We start from the raw sequence: 21,657 nt of genomic DNA, 5'->3' as shown, positions 1-21,657 counted from the left end.
TCGCTCATGTGGAGCCGCTTGATGTGCTGCTCGAGATTCCATTTGCGCCGAAACTTTTTGTAACAGAACTTGCACTGGATCTTCTTCTCGACCCCGCACTCATGGTTCATGTGCCGTAGCATGATGCTGCGCGTCGAGTACCATTTGCCGCACTTGAGGCAGGGAAAGTTTTGTCCATTTTTGCGTGCCATCAGCCGTGCCTGATTGAGCTGACGGGCGGGATCGCTCCGACCGTACAGATCGTCCGTTAGCGAACCGAAGTTGTAGTAATCGCTCCACAGTTCTGCGATCGACGATGGATACGGACATCGCGCAACAACACCCACCCACACATACACACGAGGGATGATGATGGCACAAGAAGGTGTATGGCAAGAGAGCGGATCATATATTTGCGTTTAAATTTTGCGTATTTTTTTTTTTTAGGTGTATATTTTTTTTTTACACGACGAGAAAGAAATGGGAGAGGGAGAGAAAAAGAGAGAGAAAAAGATAGAATTGGAAGAGAAAATAAAAAAGAATATTCTTTCCATTAGCAACCATTTATGTTCACAAGCGCACTCTGGGGAGAAAGTAAACGTTTCAATAGTGTCCTTACAACACATTTCACACAATGATCAATGCAAGACGAAGATAAAAAACGATTGAATTATTTAAAAAAAAAAGAAAGAGAGCGTAAAAAGAATGAATATGCATATTAAAAGAGAGGTTGCAGGCACAAAAGAAAAGAAGTAAAGTAAAAAAAAACACATTCACATTGCCACAGTACGGGGTTTTGCTTATTAACATCCGGTGAGCGATAATAGGGTGATGGGTTGTGTGGGTTTTGATAGTTAGTGTGATTTTTAATTATATGTGTTGATCAATCTCAATTCATCAATTTGCAAATCATGTTATTAACTTCCTTCCGTCAGCAATTTGGCATGTTAGTCAACACTGGGGGTAGGTGTTTTATATACAAGTAACATAACAAAAAAAAAAAATGAGGTAAAATGCGCTCTAGATGCAAAATCAAACACAACACAACAAACACACGCGGCAGGCAGCATATTCAGTTTCAGAACAATCAGAAAGAATAACCTCTTTTTCCTGGTTGGGGGATCCAACAATGGGTAGAGTAGTAAAAGCAGAACGAGAAATATAATTAAAAAATGAAATTCAATACACAAAGGTGTACACAACACATGGAGATGGCAATACCCGCCAAAAACTGCACCATTATGAGACACGAGAGAGAGAAAAAAAAGCCTCACAACATAGTGTTTCCGGTAGGATTACGCTACTTTTTCTTTAGACCATTCACACTATGCGTGACCCATCTTCTCATCTTCCGGTGGTGACTCGAGGAACGAATAATGTATTTTTTAAAGATCGTTTTTCTCTACTCCAGACATAATTCCAATTTAGGAAATGCAGGGGATTGACAAACAATTTAAAGGCACTAAAATACTGTGTAGTTTTCACCATTTCCCCTTCTGCTGCAAAACGATGCAAAAGCATGAATGATAAAGTATGTGTGTGTTTGATCTTCGGTTTATTTCACTTCATATGCACACTTAAACAATTTAAACGAACAGCAGGACTAAACGAAACACACGCAACAAATGACTGGGAGTTTGAAGACGGGACACCCGGGTGGTATACAATGGAATGTGACACAGACATATACACACACACGCACGCACATGGATTAGATTGAGCCGGACTGTAGCCGTTTTGATCTGGGAAGATCTTGCCAATAAGTTGTCGATACTGTCGAGCCATCCTGACAGACGGTTAACACCCCGTCTGGGGCAGAATTGACGAAAATTTCCAATCCCAACAATCCAATCAGTTTGTGTTGTTTTGTGAATTTGTTTCTGTTGCTGGAAATCGCACACACGATGCGCATCGTACAGAGGAAGTATTAACATGTTTTTTTCGCCATCAATTTTGATTTCGTGACTAAAGGCGTAACACACAGGCGGCGGCAAGGACTATTCCCGAAATGTTTCCATCGATGGGATCCCTGTAAGAAAAAAAAAATGCAATGTTAGTGTAATATGAACTTTTTCTTGCTAATATATATGCTTTGTATGCATACAGTATGTTGTATCCCGTAATAATTAATGTTTCAGTGACATGTTACCTGCGGTAGCTATGGGAGAAGAAAGCTAATAAAATTACGTATTAAGGTTAAAAAAAAAACGACACAATGTTTACAAATCTTAATAATTCTATTTCTTAATCATCTCTCACTCGCTCGTTTTAGGATGTTTGCTTGTCACTGTGATTTTCTTTTAACACGCACGTGTGCTTCATATACATTTAACCGCTGCTGCTGCTGTCTGCTGTACACCTATACACAGTTATGACGCAAAGCGCAACATAATTACTGTACCGTTCCTAACGTCTTTTTTAAGCCAACAATATGTTTTTTTTTTCTTTTTGTTTCAAGACACAAGACACGAACGTCTACCAAACTTGCATACAGTAGGAAAATATAAGTGGCATTTGCGAGTGAAAATTCTTTACAATTTATCCCGATGACAGCTAACTCACTCACTGTCCTCACTGTGATAACTCACTGTAACTTTTACATGTGCGTTTCAGCTTTATATTAAATGTGTTTTTAGGTTTCTTGATCAAATTTTTCGTTTTGTTACATTCGATAGCATTTCTCGTAAAATATTTCAGAAAATGGAAATTGTGACAAATAAATGCTTTTTTAATTTGTGACATATTATTTTTTTTTAATTATTATTTGTTTTTTTGCTTTTGTCTGTCTTTGTCCTCCTTTCTTTGTTTTATTGTCCACAAAATCGAACAAGCTATTGGCACAGTATTTAATATTAACAACTTATCATGCGTAATCTTCGCAAAACCAAGCATATTTTTACTTTCTAGTCCCGTGCTCCGTAAGTCGCGCAAAACAACACATCTACTCGGATGATCCTCCTCAATATGCTCAAAGCACTTCACATCTTCTGAATAAAGCCATCAATGAATTCAACTCTCCAACATTATACTCATTTAGAAAACAAAATTTATACTCAAACATGTTCAAAGAAAAAAGAAATGGGAAGCAAAGAGATTTAAAAAATTTTATCCACAACTTGTTTGTCTGAACTTTGCAACTTGACTGTCGGTAAACAATCTAACACTTTAAAAAAAAACTACAGCTTCGATGCATCATTCAACTGGTGGCTGGCGTAAACGAAAACTTTCGTGCTATCTCATTTATTAGTGGACAAATTTTTACGCGAGCACCGTCATTTTCCTCATCTTGCGTTTTGCTCCTCGATAATATGTCATTCAATTTTCTTTATCTCCCCTTTGCTGTCACTTTATTTCCGTACACTGTCAACTTAACTTTAACTTTTGTAACAATCTTCTTCTGAGCAACTGCTTCATCTTGCTTAAAGGACTATTTTTACTTTATTCTACATCCAGCTCGCTTGAAACTACCAGACTACGTTCATCCTCCACTGGTTGCAAGTACCTCCCAACGGGCTATCTCTGCTTCGAACGCAATGCTACAATTGTTTTCTGTGCTTAATCGTTCCTCGTTTACAAACTAAAATTAACGTATATAAAAGTAAAGCAAAAGTACTCGAATGATTTGTCGGATTCTGTTTGCCGTTATCTGCGGTGCCCATCACGATGTGCAGGCGTGCATGCGGCCATCCCTGTCACTATCACCATGTGTTTCATAAACTGATCAGTATGTTTCTGCCCTTCTCTTTTGTGAGAATATTTTCCTCCATTTCAGTTGTGTTTATTAAAGGAATAGTCCGTCTTTTATCCACAGTTACCGATGAGACGACATCCATCTGTTTTGCGTTACTACCAGAAACAATGAGGTAGTGTTTAGGAAAAGTAAACTTAAATTTACGAATATAAATCAGCAGCAGAAAAAAAAACTATTGCATTATTCACACAATAAGTTTTGTTTGATGTTTTACAGCATCAGCAGCCCTATTCCTGTACGAAACACACTGGGCACACTGCAGTTCATCATATCCTTCTCTCAAGACACTCAGAAATGTATTGGAACAACCTAGGGCATTAAACATTAAACGTAAGTGAAGATTAAGCTACTCCGCAGGAGAAAAGTAGTATATTGTGTCACGCATAAATGGACATTATTTAATGATGCTTCAGCAAATTGCTCAGAATCACCTGCTTTATGGCACTGGTTAAACTGAAAACTGCTGGCCGTTAATATATTTCACTATGAAATTATGCCTTTTTAAAAACAAAAAACTACAGTAAATGCTCAATCATCCAGCAAGGGTTGGTGGTGATGGTGGTGTCACATCTCGGTGCAGACAATAAACTAAAAGTTGTTAAAATGAATGGGCCAATCTGTTAAGAACTTGTTAGATTCGGGTTTAGCAGGTCGGTTCGCAAGGCTTATCTTTTCTTGTGTGAGTCTGCAAGTCCAATTCTTGTGTTTATCGGTGAATTAATTCACAGAATTACAATTCAAACTACGAGACCGTTTCAATGCGCCATCGCTTATTATCTACAGTAAAAATAAATCATAAAATATAGTTCATAGTTCATATATAGTTCATCAAACATAGTTATTGCAGAATTTGCTTCGATGCAGGCAAACCAATGCTGGATGATCCACAAGCCATGTTGTGGGGATTGAGTACACGTATCGGTGTTCAGTTGTGGTGGGGCTGTTATCATGTGCTCGGTGGCATACGATTTTATCGTACGACCAAATTGATAAGGGTGTCATTGCCTGGCAGATTAGTCGTACGACCATTTGAACGGTTTGAAATTTGAATGTAAACAAACGAAGAAGGAAGGCTTTCGTTATACAAGCATTCTGCTACCAGAACAGTTCCTAGTTTATGGTTGCAGCACTTATAATTATGCCTGGTATCGGCAGTTCTGTTCCGTACTACAGGAATATTAAACTTCCGGTGTGATGGTAATTACACTGTTTGGCTCAACATTCAGTTGTACCGTTTTAATGTTGCTGTAGCTGATTTTTATGAAAAAATATCCTTGTTTACAAATCATCTGTTTACATTTTAATTTGTCACTTCCACAAAAACGCGTTTCTACCAGCAAGTTCGATTTGTTGCAAGCCACCGTTCAACGAAATCAAAATTTTTTGATTTGGTGAACACAACCAAAATTAACGTTCAACCTCATCTTTAAAATCCCATACTACTAGTGGCATGCCACCGAGCAATGACACCAGCCTGAAGCGTGTAGTGGCGCTCTTACACTACATCATAGTCGGAATTTACCTCAATCAGTTCTTGCTTACTACTTTGTGCTTGAGCGCATGTATCGCTAATTAAACTTTCCGTAGCCTTAACTTAAGAGGATAGTAAAAGATCGTTTTCTTTTGTTTGTAAGCTCACGCTCGTGACAAGCTATGGTTGTAGCAGAGATTTCTTTATCGTATCTTGCGTCGCACACAGATCGTGTGACTCTGACAAAACACAGCACTATTTCAAAGGGAGGTAGTTACTCTTCTCACAATTTTCCTTCGTTTGTTTTTCTAACATTTTACTGTGTGCTGCTCTGCTGCTCTTCATTCTTAGCAATGACATGATATGCAGGGGGGGAATATTTACTTCTCTTACGAACAAAACACATTAAAATCATAGCGTTCAAGTTGCACTACCGAGATTACAAACGGTGGTATGCAAACTATCGTCGAAAAAGAATTAAAAAAAGAAAATGTACTAATACTTGTGGAATGAAAGAACGTTACCTATAAGCTAATCATTAAATCAGTGGATAAAAGACACTTAAAATAAAGATTTCAAAATGTTATCAAAAAAAATGTAAAGTAAAAATAAAAAAAAGCAAGACGTATTCAAAGTAGGACTAAAAGGATTAAAAATTAAACATGAAATGAAACACAATGAAACATTAAACACAAGTAAACGCCCTCATCATTCTTTCCCTCGCTCATTCCGTCTCTCTAGCTACTTGCACTCACTTGCTTCCTCACTGTTTACATAATTTCATCAATCATACAATCCATCCAAGTCCGATGGTGTAAAAAACATGCACAAACTAAACGTTTTCTTCACAATTCTTCCTGCACTTGCCTACGTTGGCCATCGGAGACTGCATCTGGACGGGAGTGTGCTTGTGGTGCTCAAATGATTAAGTTTATGTTGCTGGGAAAGTTGTCAATGAAGTGGTGAAACTCCAGCAGCCCATCGCGTCGGTGACGTTCCATGTGCTTTGGCAAGTTGCGCCGCTGTGTGACTATCTTCGGGCACAGCGGACACTGCGCTCCCTTGCCACACTCCTTCATGTGTCCGCGCAGGGCGCTAAGCTTTTTGTACTTAACGCCACACTGCGGACAGACGTAACGTGTTAGGCCATCGTCCATGATCACTACCTTCGGTTCCAGCATTTCTATGCAATCTAGAATTGTATATTAGGAAAGCGATTCCACACAAAGGTACGCAGCACACACACACACACACGCACACCAAACGATTTTCATGCAGCACACACGAACGCACACCCACACACAGGCACAGTCGCGAACATATACACCGGACGCAAACGCACGTGTGCAAACGATCAGTTCCATGTGGCGTAGGCGTGTGTAGAAAAATGTAGACGAAAAAGAGAAGAGAAAGAGAAGAGAAAGAAAAAATAAAAAGAAAATTTATTATTAGTTGCTGCAAAAAAACTTCCATGTTTCATTGCTAAGAGTGTGTTTGTTTTGTTGGTGGAAATGTATGAGAAAACAAGCTAAGAAGAAAACCATAATTTTGAACGTAAGAAGAAAAAATCAAAACAGATTTTACGGAAACAAGAATAAAGAAAAAACATAATCTACAGAGTACCTCAAACAATAATTTTAATCATCTAAATAACTTAATACCGAAATCATGTTCGAACAGGAGTTCAGGGAGCATTAGGATCACTAGCACAAAGATGTTGAGGAACAAAAATAAAAGGGAAGGACGAAACAAAAGGCCAATCGAATGTGAAATAATGAAATGGACAGGATTTTGAGGAAAACAGATACATGTAGAGCAAGAAAGTAAGGAAATCGGGATAAAGAATGGAAAAAATGGGGAAAATAAAATTAAATAAATAATATAAAAAACATAACAAACATAACAGTAAACGACAATAATCATAATTACCTTCGGACTGAAGCACAAAACTACAAGTCCGATTATAAGGTTATATTCGTAGCTAGAACGAGACCAAGCTAGAACAGCGCTACAAAAGACGGATAAAAGGTAATACAAGAAAAGAACAGCGAGAAAACAGAAACAGCATACGAAAAGGAAAATATACTGGCTAAAAAATGGAAAAAGAAGGTGGAAATTAAAGGGAAACACATTGCACAGCGGAAACTTTGGCTGCAGCTACGCAGTACCACAAACGAAACAAACAGCGGTCCCGATCAAAACGTATATCATTTAAAGAAACAACCAATAAATTAAAAAAAAAGAAATACAACAAAACAACAACATCCCGCGCGCTCGCTCGCCAGCCATTTCGGGCATGCCGACATTCACACATGTAGCGCCCACATACTTGTAAGCCGTAGTCCAACTAATCCGCAGACAGAGAAGAGAGCTTAGGACAGACAGTCTGCACAATTCTTTCGGCAGGTATAGTATTTTTCGCTAGTGAGAAGAGCTTGATGAATGAGTGTAAAACAGGTGAAAACGTAAAGGGACATAACAGTAATAGAGAGAATAAGAAAGAAGAAAAAACAATACACAACTAATAAGAATGCTACTACACCATAAGGGAAAATTAAATTTTAAAACTTTCATTAAATACTAGCAACTTTCATTCTGCAAAAGCAAAAGAGAGTGAGAGAGAGAGCAAGAGAAAAAATGACTTCTTAAAGCCGGCTAGTGTATAAATAACCATCACCAAAATAAGACTAATAGGTCAAGTGAAACACAGTTTCCTAACGTTGTACAAGGTGCGTTAGAAAATATCAATCTTCCACTCTAATATGCTTGCTTTCATTGCACTTATTTTGTTTTATTATCATCACACAGTTTAGTGATTAAAGTGTGTGTGAGATCGTCACGATTTTATTTCTCATTTTTCTTTTGCCCTATTATAAGATTTGAAAGAAAACCCTTTTACTCTTTACTACTACTTTCTTTGCTCTTTTTTAAATGTTTGATTCTGCTGCTTTTACGGAATTTAGGATTTTCTATCATTGCACATATTGGTTATTAATATAAATACAACTTTACAATCATTCGATCATTCGTGTTAAAGCATTAGCGTACGGATGGATCTAAATATGTACACTTTCTCCACCATCATCCCCGTACACGCCTTTGATTTTTGGTATTTGGAATGTAACAGCAACAATCCGGATGAAAAAAAAAAAAGGTTAAATTTCACATCACTATTTTTCTGTTACTTGGCTTTGGACTAACTCTCTCCCTCTCTCTACAACGACACCCCCCCAACAACGCTCCCTGCATGTTGTACCCATGTTTTTTCGTTATTTGGTTTATCAGTCAGCGTTTAGTAATAGCCAGGGCTTTCCTTGTGCACGTTAAGAAGGTGTCGGTTAAGTATGAAGGCGTAGGAAAATTTCTTATCACATTTCGGACAAGAATGGCGCCGGTCAGCGTTACATTCATTGCGCAGATGACGAAGCAGCGAGTATTTGATTTTGTACCTGCAACGGAACACGCACCAACACATGAAGGTTCAGAAACAAACCAGTGCGATGGCAAGGAGCGGATGGTGGCGAACGTTAAAAGGCCCCCCGGAAGATGGAGCGCGACAAGCAAGCAAGCATGAAAGGAGAAGAAAAGATGAGAAAACACGAATAAACATTTACACGTTACGCATGACACAGACTGGGGAGGGCTATGGGGGAGGGGAAAGAAACTCTGTTGACGAGACAATGGGTCAAGCTTAGCATTGCCCATCCAGGGTGACAACTGGCTTGGACACTGGTCTCTTAAAAATGCCAATTCTTCATCAAACCAGCGCACGCTCTAACGTAGGACTGCTTCTGCCTCCTTCAACAAGGTTAATAGGACAGCTTGTGTATACTGAGCGTGAGGCAGACGCTTCCTTAATAATGCGTGGTATGTCCCGGTCCGAGTGGAAGAATGTATGGTTTTTAATTTTTCCCAGTATGTCGACCACCAGTGCACATTGGCCCGGATGTATCCTGCTAGGATCTGCTCGATTTTGGGGACTAATGTAAGACGGAAAAAAATGGGGAGAGAAAATCACAAAAACTAACGATCATACTTTCGATCACAAGCATCCGCCGGACAGTGAAAGAAGCCATGCTCGTCCGGACGCCCCACCATCAAGGCAAGATCGTCGTTGAACGAACTTTGCTGCTGCTGTCCCTGGTTTGCACTGCCTGCCATGGATGAATCGAACGCTAGCCCTAACGTGTCCTCACACAGTGCAGCCACCACTGCCGCCGGTGGGATGATTCCATCGCCCAACCCAAATCGATGCAAGTGTGCACCCAAATGTTCCTCCATGTGAGCGTCTTCCTCTGCCAATTCTTCAAATCCGTCACCATCGGGTGGTGCAATACTTGTGCCCTCAAGTATTGGGACAGTTATCTTTGCTTTCTCTTTCACTACATCCGGCTCCAGTAGCGCAGTGTTTGAGGTATCTGCAAAAAAGAACAGAAAGCAGTATGTTAGTAAAAATGCAAAGTAAAGTGTGTTTGGTTTTCCAGCTCTAACCGAAGCATATGAATGCATTCTCCTCTAAAATGTTCTCCTCGCGTAAGAGCTATTCCAATAACCCAGAAACAGAAAAAAGGAGGTATCAATATAGGTAAGCGCCTATTAACACAAATAGTAATATGAATACATTCAACACAATGTTTGTGGGACAAAGGACAAGGGAGACATGTGTGATGGGGAACAGTTTAATGGATTGTGTGCGCATTTTGGTGTGTGTGGTGTAAAAACGGTGTAAGAGCGCTCTGCTTTTGAAAAAAACGAGGTGACGACCAAGTATAGATCGCCAACAGGAAGAAAGATCAGTTAGCTTTATAAGGGTGTTGAAACAACATCATAAACACATATTCGCACTTTCATACTCACACACACACAGACACATTCACTCACACAACCAAACAACACACTTAGAGGAGGACGATTCTTCTGCTGCCTGTAACACATCGCTGCAACACACACCTTCATCAAGCGGAACATATTTGATTGCACTTTTGCAATTATCCTTCGTTGTTTTTTTTTTTTTTTTTGCTTGGAGGTCTCATATTCTTTTTTGTGTTTGATTACTTTTTTCCTCTTTTATTATTCTCTTTTCAACATTTTCCATCCATTCCCTTCAAAACATTCAGATTCGCACAAGCAATTATATGTGTATATGTTTTTTCTCTTCCTTAACTTCCCTCTTTTCGTCACTCGAACCGATTCCACTCCTTCACTGTTGATCTGTCGTTTTCTCTTGCTTAATATGTGTATATAAATATATAGCTATGTATATATATATATTTACTCGTACATACATATATCTGCCCCCTTCATACACCGTGATCGATCGCGATTTTTCACATTCAAACTTGTTTTGGTCGACTTCGACTAGTAGTGCCAGTTTAGAGGTCGATCGTTCATCGTCGTCTATGCATGTTACATTTTCTCTCTCTGTGTTTGTATATATATAATATATAAAGTGTTTCACTTCTTTTGTTTTTAATTAATAAATTTATCGTTTAGTATTTTCTTTTCCTTTCACGACTGTTACACGCCCGGCGTTTACTCTTAGTCTCGAAAAAAGTTAATAAACAAAATAATAAATGATTATTAGTTTTGGTATAAAATGTACTCTCTCTCTCTCTCTTTCTCTCCTTCTCTTTCTCTTCTTCTCTCTCTCTCTCTCTCACACACACACACTACTACTACTTTTCCCTTTTTCCAGAATTCAAGCGCGTTGGTTCATCAACTTTTTTTTTGTTTTAGTTCGAAACATTCGAAACATTTGTTTTTCGGGGGTGCAACTCCTGTTTTTAGCGGCCGTTTCCGGATGTTTTTGCTTCGTTTCGTCTACAGTGGTGTCACACTTAAACATTACGAATTAAACTTAAGCAATGCTGCGCAAATGTTTTCACCGAGTACGACACACCTTAGTACGGTTAATAGTTGTCTTACACATATTTTACCAGGAGAGATGATTATCTCTTTTTCTTTTGCGTAAAAACAAAAGAAGGATTAAGCTGTCGGTGCGATGCGTATCACGTGATCCGCACGCACTGTTGGGTTTTAGTTTTTCCATCTACCAAACTGTGTTATACGCCCGGGACACAAAATATTCTGCCGGGTGAGCGAATGGCACCCGAAAAGTTCCTAGCCAAAATTATTATTATTATTGCCCCAAACTTTAGTTCTCATCTCGCCTGTATGTATGCGGTAACTTGTGTTATTTGCTTATTTGCACGTGCCACTGGAACAACTTCAATTTCGCTGCTTGGTAACTCTCTCTTTCATTATTGGCGTTGGCGCATTGCGCTTTCATTATAGAACTATTCCCCAATCTTTTTCTACCAAAAAAAAAAAAAAAACACAGATTAATAACACAGTAAAACGATGCAAATGTTGTTCTGCCCATTCATCTATCGTCCGTTCTTTTCGGTAACTTATGTCCTCTACTAGATAGTGCTGCGCTGCATGAAATCTATTTATACTCGCGATCACACTTTCACAGTGCACTTATCCTTTTACATGCACACACACACAAATGAGTCGATCTGGTTATATGTGTGCTCTTGCAGTTTTAGTGATCTGTGGTACAGACGCACAGATTCAGGAGATCCAATTCGTTGGTTTGTGTACAATGGCGTTACAATTGCGGCTCATTTAAGTAAACATGTCCTCTCTCTCTCCCTCTCTTTCCCTCTGCTTTCCCTCACCCCAATCCAACTAGATATAATTTTTGATTTATTTTTCCTATAGTTAAGATTATTTTCCTTCCAACGCACACCCCATACACACCAGCTCTCTGACACCATATTTCCTACTACTGCGCAGAAGGCCTGCTAGAACCTAACCGTAGTGACAACAGTTCCACAATCGTTTGTACGATCATTCCTACTACATCCTTTCTGCCTATAATCACGCACATGTCACATTGATTATCTACGCAAAAGCGGCAGACTTCCACACCAAAGCAGTTTTTTTTTATTTAATAACATTGTATAATGCAATATTGTTCTGTGTGAATAAAAAAAAACAACGAATTTCGTGTTCCAAACCACCATAACTTTCATCATAAGATTCGACGGAAATGGGGTATAAAAACACACACACACGCACACGCAAAATTGTGTTGCATTTTCGATCGTGTACACGATGACGATCATTTAAATCGAATTCCGCTGTGAAAGGTGACAATCGATCGAAACTTTCACAACAAGCACTAGCTTTATGCAACGTTGTCAACGCCAATTTTCACTCTACGTTCACAGATTTTACTTTTGCGTTATCTATTTGTTTTAGATATGCCTGATTTTGTTTCTTTACCCTTCAATGGTTTAAAGTATACTGCTCCATTCGATTTTCCTGTGTGTTTTTTTTTTTTTTGTTTCTTAAGGTGTGTTTTACACTTTTTACAGATTCGTCTAACCACTTCCGCCGTCAAGCTCACTCACACACACACGCAGACTAAATTTTTTTCGAATTGATTTTGTCCGCTTCCTGTGCTATATATAATTTATCTTATGATTCTCCTCCTCTTTTGCGAGCTACGACACACGAGCTCGGTTTCACACTTTTGTTTTTCGTAGTAACAATAACGATCACAAAAAATCACATCAATATTTCCATTCACAGCGCATTATTTTTTCAACATTTTAATTATTTTTTCAGTTTTTTTTAACTTCGTTTGATTCCTCTTTTTCATTTTCTCAGTTCCGAACCGAGGAAGGATTGGTGGTGGTTGTGTGTATGGTTTTTAAAGTTCAATTTATGTTGTGTTTCGAACCAAACAAAACAAAAAATACACAAAAGTAAACTAACAAACTACTAATTGCTTTTCTCGCAATGATGATAGCTCGGTCAACCATCATCCAGCAGCATTACATGCAAGTAAATAAAAATGGCTACAAAACGGTTATTAACGATTTGCGTTAACACAATTGGGAAAGTGCATTTGCAATCACTTGCCTTTTTCGTGGTTTGTTTTAAGTAACTGTTGCATTTCTTTGCATTTGGATAGTCTTTAAAGCATTTAAAGGGACTGAACATGTGTGTGTGTGTGTCTCTCTCTCTCTCTTTCCCTAGCTATGTTTGTCTGGTAGTGGTGTGTATGTGTTATGCCTGGTGGAAGTAGAATCCTCTTGTAACCGGAAGCAAGAGAACCCAAAATGCACATCAAGTTGCAATTGTGAGTCTCTATGCCGAACTAGGGGCACGCGTTCAAAGGCGCAGCGCTTCTAATCTAATCGTACAGCTCTCTTTTCAACGGATTTAGTGGTGCGGATCGTTTAGTGTCGTGTTATTCTTCCACGCGTCTTTACAGTTCGACTGTTTTCGTTTCGGTTACTAGTAAGTATTATGCGAGTTAATAACATATATATATATATATATATATATATATATATATATATATATATATATATATATATATATATATATATATATATATATATATTTATATATATATACCTCTTACCGCTCTTGACCCCTTAAGACCATACTACCTGATCTTGTTTTGCAGGATTGATTAAATTATTGGCGTTCGGTGTTAACCTAACCTACGGTCCTATCGTATTCATACCCTCTTCACTCCCCGTCGCTGTATTAATCTTATACACCCTTCCCTCCCTTCCCCCTTGCTCTTCGCATACAAATTCTCGCAAAAATTAAATAAAGAACGACTATACTCTTTTGCAAATATCACAATCCAATTGTTTCAGTTTTTTTCCCCAATCTTCCCATCTGATCGTCATTCTCTCCCATCATCACTCCATATAATAATTGCGTTTTACAACTAGGCCTATGCTTCATTCCATAAATGCATAAGCGATCATCCTCCCTCATTCGTTATATGTACTCTAAACAACAACAAAAAATAACTATTATTCCCCTCCGCATTAGTGCTAGGACCCGCTACCGATACTTTAGAATCCATTCGAATCCAACATCATATAATTCACGTGGTATTGTCCTTCTACCCCTTCAAAACAAACGAACGAAAAAAAAGCGCTAGGCAAACAAATTAATGGTAACATTCTTTTCCTGTCCGTTACAAAGTTGTTGGTCGGTAAAACATACACACTAAATTGGTTGAAATTTTGAATTTCGAAACTACGAAAAGCTTTTTTCCGCAGTTACGCATGTGTTAAACGTTAGAAGTTAAGCGATAAATCTAATGAAGAAGACAATAACAAAACCAAAAACTCTACTACTCAATCAATTGCCACGGAAATGTGTGTTATGCTAATGCCATATACATACATACATACATACATACATGTCTACCTTCTTTGTTCTATCCTCTAAGCTTTCTCTATACACCCTTTGCCGGGACGTTTCGTTTTTCTCTTAAATAAATCTTACATCCATTATTGCACTGCAATGTCCAATCACCCTGGCGGTTTTTTTTTTTTTGATTTTCCGAAACAGTTGTGTTCGATCTTCGCTCATGATTCTCGGCGTCGATTTGTGAGACCATCTGTATGTATCGATCAAGCAATGTCCCGGAAATTCAATAAATATCCTCTTATCCATTCAACTCAATGCTCAACTCAGACTATATACCACAGTCTATGTCCTAGTTATCACTCGAAACACTCACATTCCGTCTCTTCGCCTTACACGCCTGTCCCAAAGACACGTGCTAGTGTGTATGCAGAGAAAGGAAGCTTATGCAAAAGTACCACCTCCTATGTGTAACGGTTCTGTGTATAAAGCCCTGCTCCTAACCCGCTCGATAGGCTGTTGTTTGTTAATATTGTTAACCCGTTCCTAATTATTCCCTAATACACTAATGATCTTATTGGTTGATGGTGTAAAGTGCGCGTTCCAGTGTTTTATTGTGTGTATGTGTAAACATTATCATTTACATGTAAACCTTGCTGTGTTAATGTATTGTTATTCTTGGTAACCAATTGTGTGTTTTCTGTGTAAACGACATTAACGGTGAACATCAAACATCGTTTGCCACATGGTAATCTTGTTTTGCGTTGTTTCACATTCACTTTCTTTGCTTGGCTTTAACTTCCCAGCGGTGTTGGCTCACACCACTTTTTTATCACCTATTGTTATTGGTAAAAGCGAGCTTGGCTCCCTTTTTTGTTTTTTGTTATCTATTTTTTTGTTTGTTTTTGTTTTTAATCATAAATACGCTATGCAAGATATTAAAGATGAAAAAGAACCATAAACAAAACAAAAATTAAACACAACTGCTGTTTGACCGTTGCCGGCTAACACCGTTTCGTTTTCAACGAGCTGGTCTTTCGCCAAATGGCATCTCTGGATAAAGGTAATTGATATTATATATGTTTGGAACAGAAGAATCTTACTCGTATAAAAAAATGACTCGAATGCGTTAGCTAACAAATACGACAAATTGTAACTTCTTCGTTAAATGTCACCTTACAAACATTGCATGCGCGTACTCAACGCTGCAGCAACATAGGATATTTTGTTTTGTTTTTGTTTATCAAATATTGATCACATTAAAATGAAAGAATCTTAATTACGATTGAAAATGTTTCCCATTCCCACTTGGCTTTCAAAGCTAGTGGTAATTCATGTTTGTGCTTGTAGCAAATTCAATTATGAGACGGTGTTGAATGGATATTATTAACACTTCCACACGCGCGCTACGATCGTGTACTTATGGCGTAAAAGAAGGCAATTTTACTCGACTGTTTAAGAATTGTGTAATATAAAGAAGAAAGGAGAACAATCGTAAAATAAGAATGTTAAGTAACTGACCCACCTAAAATATATTATCTGTGTTTATGTGTTTGTCCCACTGAATTATTAACTCTCGCTTGCTGGCTTGTGGATATAGTCGCGCCTGTTACGTTTTATGCGTCCCTGTGTTAAATGTATCTTTCCCCATGTGGGCTATTTCAGATATGATCGCATTGTGTTGGAAAACTACATTAAATTTTGTGTTTCAAAAAATGTTGTTGCTTGTATGTGCTCGGCACCCAGCTAAAAACAAATCAATCCGTTTTTTCAACCCACTCTTGCACAAAAGCTGCATGTTTTAACGATTTTCTTTAACCAATTTGCTTGTTACTTATCATTTAACTGCCCTGCAGTGTTGTATACTAGCTACGCATGCATACGGTCGCCCGTATGTAGATCTACCGCCGCCACCGTTCGAAGATGCTCAGCTGCTTGGCACACAGAGCTCGTCGCCGTCGCACGGTTATGTGTAGTGCGCTTCATTTTGCTATACAATGTGTGGTGTACTCTAAGCACGCTACTACCTACAGTTCAATATTAATTTTGTCTCGTTTCAATTCTTTGTCAATCCATTTTGATTAGTTCAATTTTTACATCCGGCTAGGATTGTTACTTCATAGAATGTGTGATTTTTAATCCGACTAAGCGAACGAAGATATTTCCATCCATTGCTGTGCAAAGGCTCCACCAAACCGGCGCCTTTCCGTTCTTTGACTCGGGCTGATGGATATGTTGGTTTTGGTTATTTCTGACTACAAACAATTCCATGTAACGATAATTTAGATGATAATAATAAGATGAAATAAAATATAGTAAAGCAACTAAAATGTAAAATATTAGATAATGGTAACAACAACTGCCAAGTTATAGAGTAGAGGGAGAGGAAGGGAGAAAAGGGGGGGTGATACGAGGAAGGGGAAGGGTAGGATAAAAAATGTAACAATATAACATTATGGATTTCATCGCTTTTCTCTCCCATCTCAACTTCTACACAACGCTAAGCGCTTTCGCTTCTACGCTTCTTCTGCTCTGCACCACGTTTTCCTACAGATATATATGGGAATAGCAGCAGCTACGATTCGCGCGGCGGCTTTTCGTGTCAAACGATCAAACCTCAAAACAGTTAAGAGATGTGGTGGTGGTGGTGGTGGTGGTGGTGGTAAGGGTGATGGATCTAAGATTCTGCACAACGCAACTCAAACCAGAACGAACGGCCATATCACAACAACGCTCAATCATCGATGCTGATGTGTGCGCATATGCAGCACAAGGTTGTGCTTGTGCTTCGATTTTTTGTGACACACCGGACATTCGAACTTCGGCTCGACCCCACACTCGAAGCGGATGTGCCGGTTGAGGCTGTGCGGCCGGGCGTACGAGTTGCCACACCTGGTACAGGAATAGGTACCGCCGACGATCGGCGAAGGCACTGCCATCGGGGGCGGGGGCGTCGTCATGCCCTTAAACATGGGCATAGGCAGCGCAGCCGCCGTACTCGCACTCCCCGTGTTTGCCGAGGCGGCCAACTTTATTGCAGTCGCTGCGGCGGCCGCAAACGATTCGGGTTTGACGCTGCTGGCAAATTCGCGCAAGTAGGTAGCGGGCGTTAACATTCGCAGATCGCACGGCTGCTCATCGATCGGTGGCGATTTCGGTGAGAGTAACGGCAACGGTGCCGACTGGGGTTGTGGTTGCGGCTGATGCTGCATCGATAACGGTTGGGAGGTTTGAGATTGTAGCTTCAGCGATGCCACTAGCTGCTGTTTATGGGAAGGTCCTTCTCCTCCACTTCCTCCACCACCACCTCCGGTTACACTACTGCTACCCAACGGTGGTGGTGAAGGTTGTGTAGCAGCTAAGGGAAACGGCACACCTACATCGCTTTTGATGTATTCGGCCATCAATGGTCCACCAACGAAGGCTACCACTGCTGCTGCAGCTGCCGCAGCCGACGATCCAACCGATATGTTAGTCTGCTGCTGGTTCAGTGCCAGCGCTATTGCTGCTGCTGCAGCATTACTATCGGTGGTGCCTCCGCTAACACCGCCAACACTGCTGTTGCTACTACTACTGCTGCTGCTGCTGCTACTACTACTTGCGCTACTACTATTGCAGCACCCACCACCACCAGTCGGCTGCATTGGGCCACTTTTGCTCTCAAAACTATTGCCTGGCGCCACCGTACCACTGTTAGGTAGGGAGCCACCACTGATGTTTACGGTACTACTGCTACTACTGCCGACGTGGTCGGATGTTGTCGTAGTAGTAGTGATGGCTAATGCAGTGGCAGCGGCGGCAACAGCGGCAGCAGCAGCAACACCACCACCATTCCCTCCTTCATTATCGGGCTCGTTTACGATATCAACTTCTTCCGGTGCTCGTGCAATGCCGCCAACTACTAATGGGCCTCCTCCATCGGTGTCGCTCGCTTCACCTACGGGTACAGAAACTGAACAAGTAGAGTTATGGTTTAAATTCAACATGTCTACCGACGTTTAACATTTGCATATCCCTTTCCCAGTGGTAGTGGCAATTTGGCAATACAAACAATAAATTAATATTTGACTTTTGATTGGTGTTTTGAGTGTTTGTGTAATAACCAAACGAATAATTGAATTGATTTATCTCTTCCTCTATATCTGAGTGTCTTCTGTTCAATGTGCCTTGCTTGCATATTTATTGTCAACACACATGATCTTTACCAGCTTAAACATGATTTGCTTGATCACAACATCAAAAAACCTAAAAGCAATATAAATTTCACTGTTCAATTAGTTACTTCCTCGTCATTTTAGTGCTTTGTGTGTATGTGTGGCATCTTGAAAAACGAAAAATTTAGTTAATATATGTATAACTATATTATTAGTATGTATTCCAATGTACTCCTTCTGTATCAACAAGAGAAGCAGTAAAGTCAGAGATAAAATCTTAACGCGATCGCGTCTTTAAGATAAGCCACGTTTAGCGTAACTTTCAGATTACTATTATTAAATTTCCCTGAAGCTTACAGCCTTTTTTAATGAACTCATAGATACATGTGATTAGCAAAACCAAGGAAGAAAAACATACTAACAAATAAGCACACATCAAAGAAGTATATATGCACACAGCGCATTTTTTTAGTTAAAATTCACGTACTCGCTTACTGATGGTATAACAAATTTAGAAAAATTAATTTCGTAGCAGTTACTCCCAGATATTTGGCTTTCATTTTTAAACATTTTCCACTGTGTTTACCAGAGTACGTTGAGTACGATCACCTGATGTTAGGATGTGCAGCTTATCCTGTTATCGTATCTATACTCTACAAATAGTAATGTGTGCATGTATACGCCTCCGTGTGCAGACCAAGTTGCGCTGCTAAATGCAACCGAGAAGGTGAAATAAGTTCGTTATGCTTCGGGTGCTTGTAATGTCTAAGGAGCAACGGAGGTATATAGCAAATTAATGAACAAGTTGTTAACACATAGCCACGATAATGTTGTGTTTGCCCGGGGGGCGTGCGATCCCGCCCACTCAATGTAGTGCACGACGCTCGAATACATCCCTATTAGATTTGATTTTTTCCAAATTTCTAAAAGGTCCAAAAATTTGGTGTAAAAAACAAGCATTTCCAAAGCGCTTTCCGTTCCCCTAATACCTCGCGCGCCCTTGCCTTGCCATGAACCCTCCCACACACACACACACACGCGCACACAGATACAGACACATACACATATAAAACACAAACAAAGAAATACATTTATAGCAGATAATAACGAAGGAGAACGGAACGAAAAAATAAACGAAACTGAGATTTTAAGATAGTAGGAAAACACATAAACAAAAAAAAACTTATCGGTATACATTGAACTTTGGCCAGCACGAAACAGAGGAACAACAAAACAAAAACAGGTAAAGTTATATTGGATAGTAATATAAATAAAACCACATCTTGCCACCACCATTATAGTTGCATTAAATTGCATTAGAGAGCAGAAATGTATGATTTGCATAGGAGACAACAACAAAAAAAGAGATAAAAGATAGAACATATGTGTGTGTGCGGTTGTTTGGTTGTGATTTAACAATGATAATAGCAGAGGGTGAATGGAATGTTTTGTTTTGTTTGCAACATTGTCTAAGGTTATAATCTTTTAGCAGCATCTTTCAATTGCTAATGTTTGGCCCCCATAAAGCTAGGATAAAGAAAAGGTGTAAACAAAAGAGAAGCGCGCGCTTGTTGTTACGAACGATTTAACGTTCGTTTTCGTCGTCATTCAGAAAAAATACAATAAAAAAATTGTTTCCAACGTATCGAGAAACATTATTAAACGTGATTTAACAAAAATATTTCCTAACCACAACGACAGAATGCCTTTACGGACGCATTAAGTTTTACGTTTCAGTTCCTACCATCGATACGCTGATTTTGATCGTTTTGAAAGGTTTACACTTTTGTTTGAACGTTCAATTGTAGATTACTTATAATGTTTTTTCTCGCCTTTTGAAATGTAAAGTTAAAATCTAAACTTTGCTTCTGTAGCTTTTTCTTTGTCGTAGCTAAAAGTTATCTAAAAATCATTCGTAAGTAAGTTTTCGCAACCTTCATTAAACGATCGTGTGTGTACCGGGGGGTGTGAATAGTATAAAATAAGAACAAAACAGGGAAGATGCATTTTTATTTAGGAATTCTACACAACCAATATATAACGATACAGTACCCACATTAAAAAAAAACTCGCTGTGGACCTTTTTTCAATGTACAAGTATCTGCTAACTAACGACTTCAATGCCTGCCAATGCCTTTTTTTTTCCTTTTCTCTATAACACGCTTAGGGTACGTTCATTGCACACTCTCCCTCTCATTGCTTAGCATTTATCCAAACGGGTAACAGCATGCGTTGTTAAATATATTGAAACAAACAAAAATCCACTGCTCCACACAGCCACTGCCGGCATCGAGGTCCAACCGGTGACACCTTTGGTGACCTAAAAAGAAAATGAAACATGTTAATAAAATCATAAATAATAATTATCACTGTACACAATATTCTTTTTTATGACAACGGGCTACTACACAACAAGGCTTTCGTCCGTTACAGTATTTGGTTTGTTACCGCTTGTTACCGCATTCCACCACTTTCCCAGATTATAAAGTAATAATACAACCTCTAAACCCGCAGACAGTACTTGTAATCATTACAGAAGACCGTTGCTTATTTGCGCAAAATGAAATGCAAACACTGCACTGTGCTTTACTTTATTTGTTTTTATATCATTCGCACCGCACAGTTACCGTTCTATATCAGTTCTATTTTTCTTTAACTTCAGCAAACTGAACATGATTTTTCGCTGCTTTTTTTCTTGCTGCTTGCTGTTTTACACTACACAATGCCAGCCATTTTATTGCTCACCCCCCATCTTTTTTTTATCTTCATTTTTTCTTTTCTTTTTGCTTGCTCATTTTTTTCACCAGGCAGCTGATAAATAGATCTTATTACAATATAAGTGTAGTTTAACCATTTAATATTACCTTTTGCTTTGTTGTAGTCTGTGTGTGTGTGATGTACAAGTGGTGTACGGAATGCTTTCCCATTGCTGTGGAAACGTTGATATCTAAGCTTGTCTGTTTTGTCTTTTTTTACTCGCTTGTTTATGATGTGACTACATATCATCTCCCCTGTGTGCCTGTGTATTGTATATGTTCAATTATTCATAAAATAATGTTTCATTTAGCTGAAATGTATCTTATCTTGCTTTATCCCAAACAATCGCTGCC

The 21,657-nt window shown here is 39.0% G+C and overlaps 2 protein-coding genes across 2 annotated transcripts; both read right to left on the bottom strand.

The window, feature by feature from the left end:
* Positions 1-8,493: 8,493 nt before the first annotated feature.
* LOC126560750 (uncharacterized) lies at positions 8,494-16,379 on the bottom strand. The gene is made up of 3 exons (XM_050216704.1): positions 16,277-16,379; positions 9,238-9,619; positions 8,494-8,650 (listed from the first exon to the last, which is right to left on the bottom strand). The coding sequence occupies exons 1-3, from the start codon at positions 16,377-16,379 to the stop codon at positions 8,494-8,496; spliced, it is 642 nt and encodes a 213-aa protein (XP_050072661.1).
* A 752-nt stretch (positions 16,380-17,131) lies between these two features.
* Positions 17,132-18,379, bottom strand: LOC126560749 (putative lysozyme-like protein). The gene has a single exon (XM_050216703.1). The coding sequence runs from the start codon at positions 18,377-18,379 to the stop codon at positions 17,132-17,134; it is 1,248 nt and encodes a 415-aa protein (XP_050072660.1).
* Positions 18,380-21,657: the final 3,278 nt, after the last annotated feature.

Source organism: Anopheles maculipalpis, chromosome 3RL, assembly GCF_943734695.1.
Source record: "Anopheles maculipalpis chromosome 3RL, idAnoMacuDA_375_x, whole genome shotgun sequence".
Taxonomy (NCBI): domain Eukaryota; kingdom Metazoa; phylum Arthropoda; class Insecta; order Diptera; family Culicidae; genus Anopheles; species Anopheles maculipalpis.
Note: the sequence above shows the minus strand (reverse complement) of the source record. Positions and strands in the feature narration are given on the sequence as shown.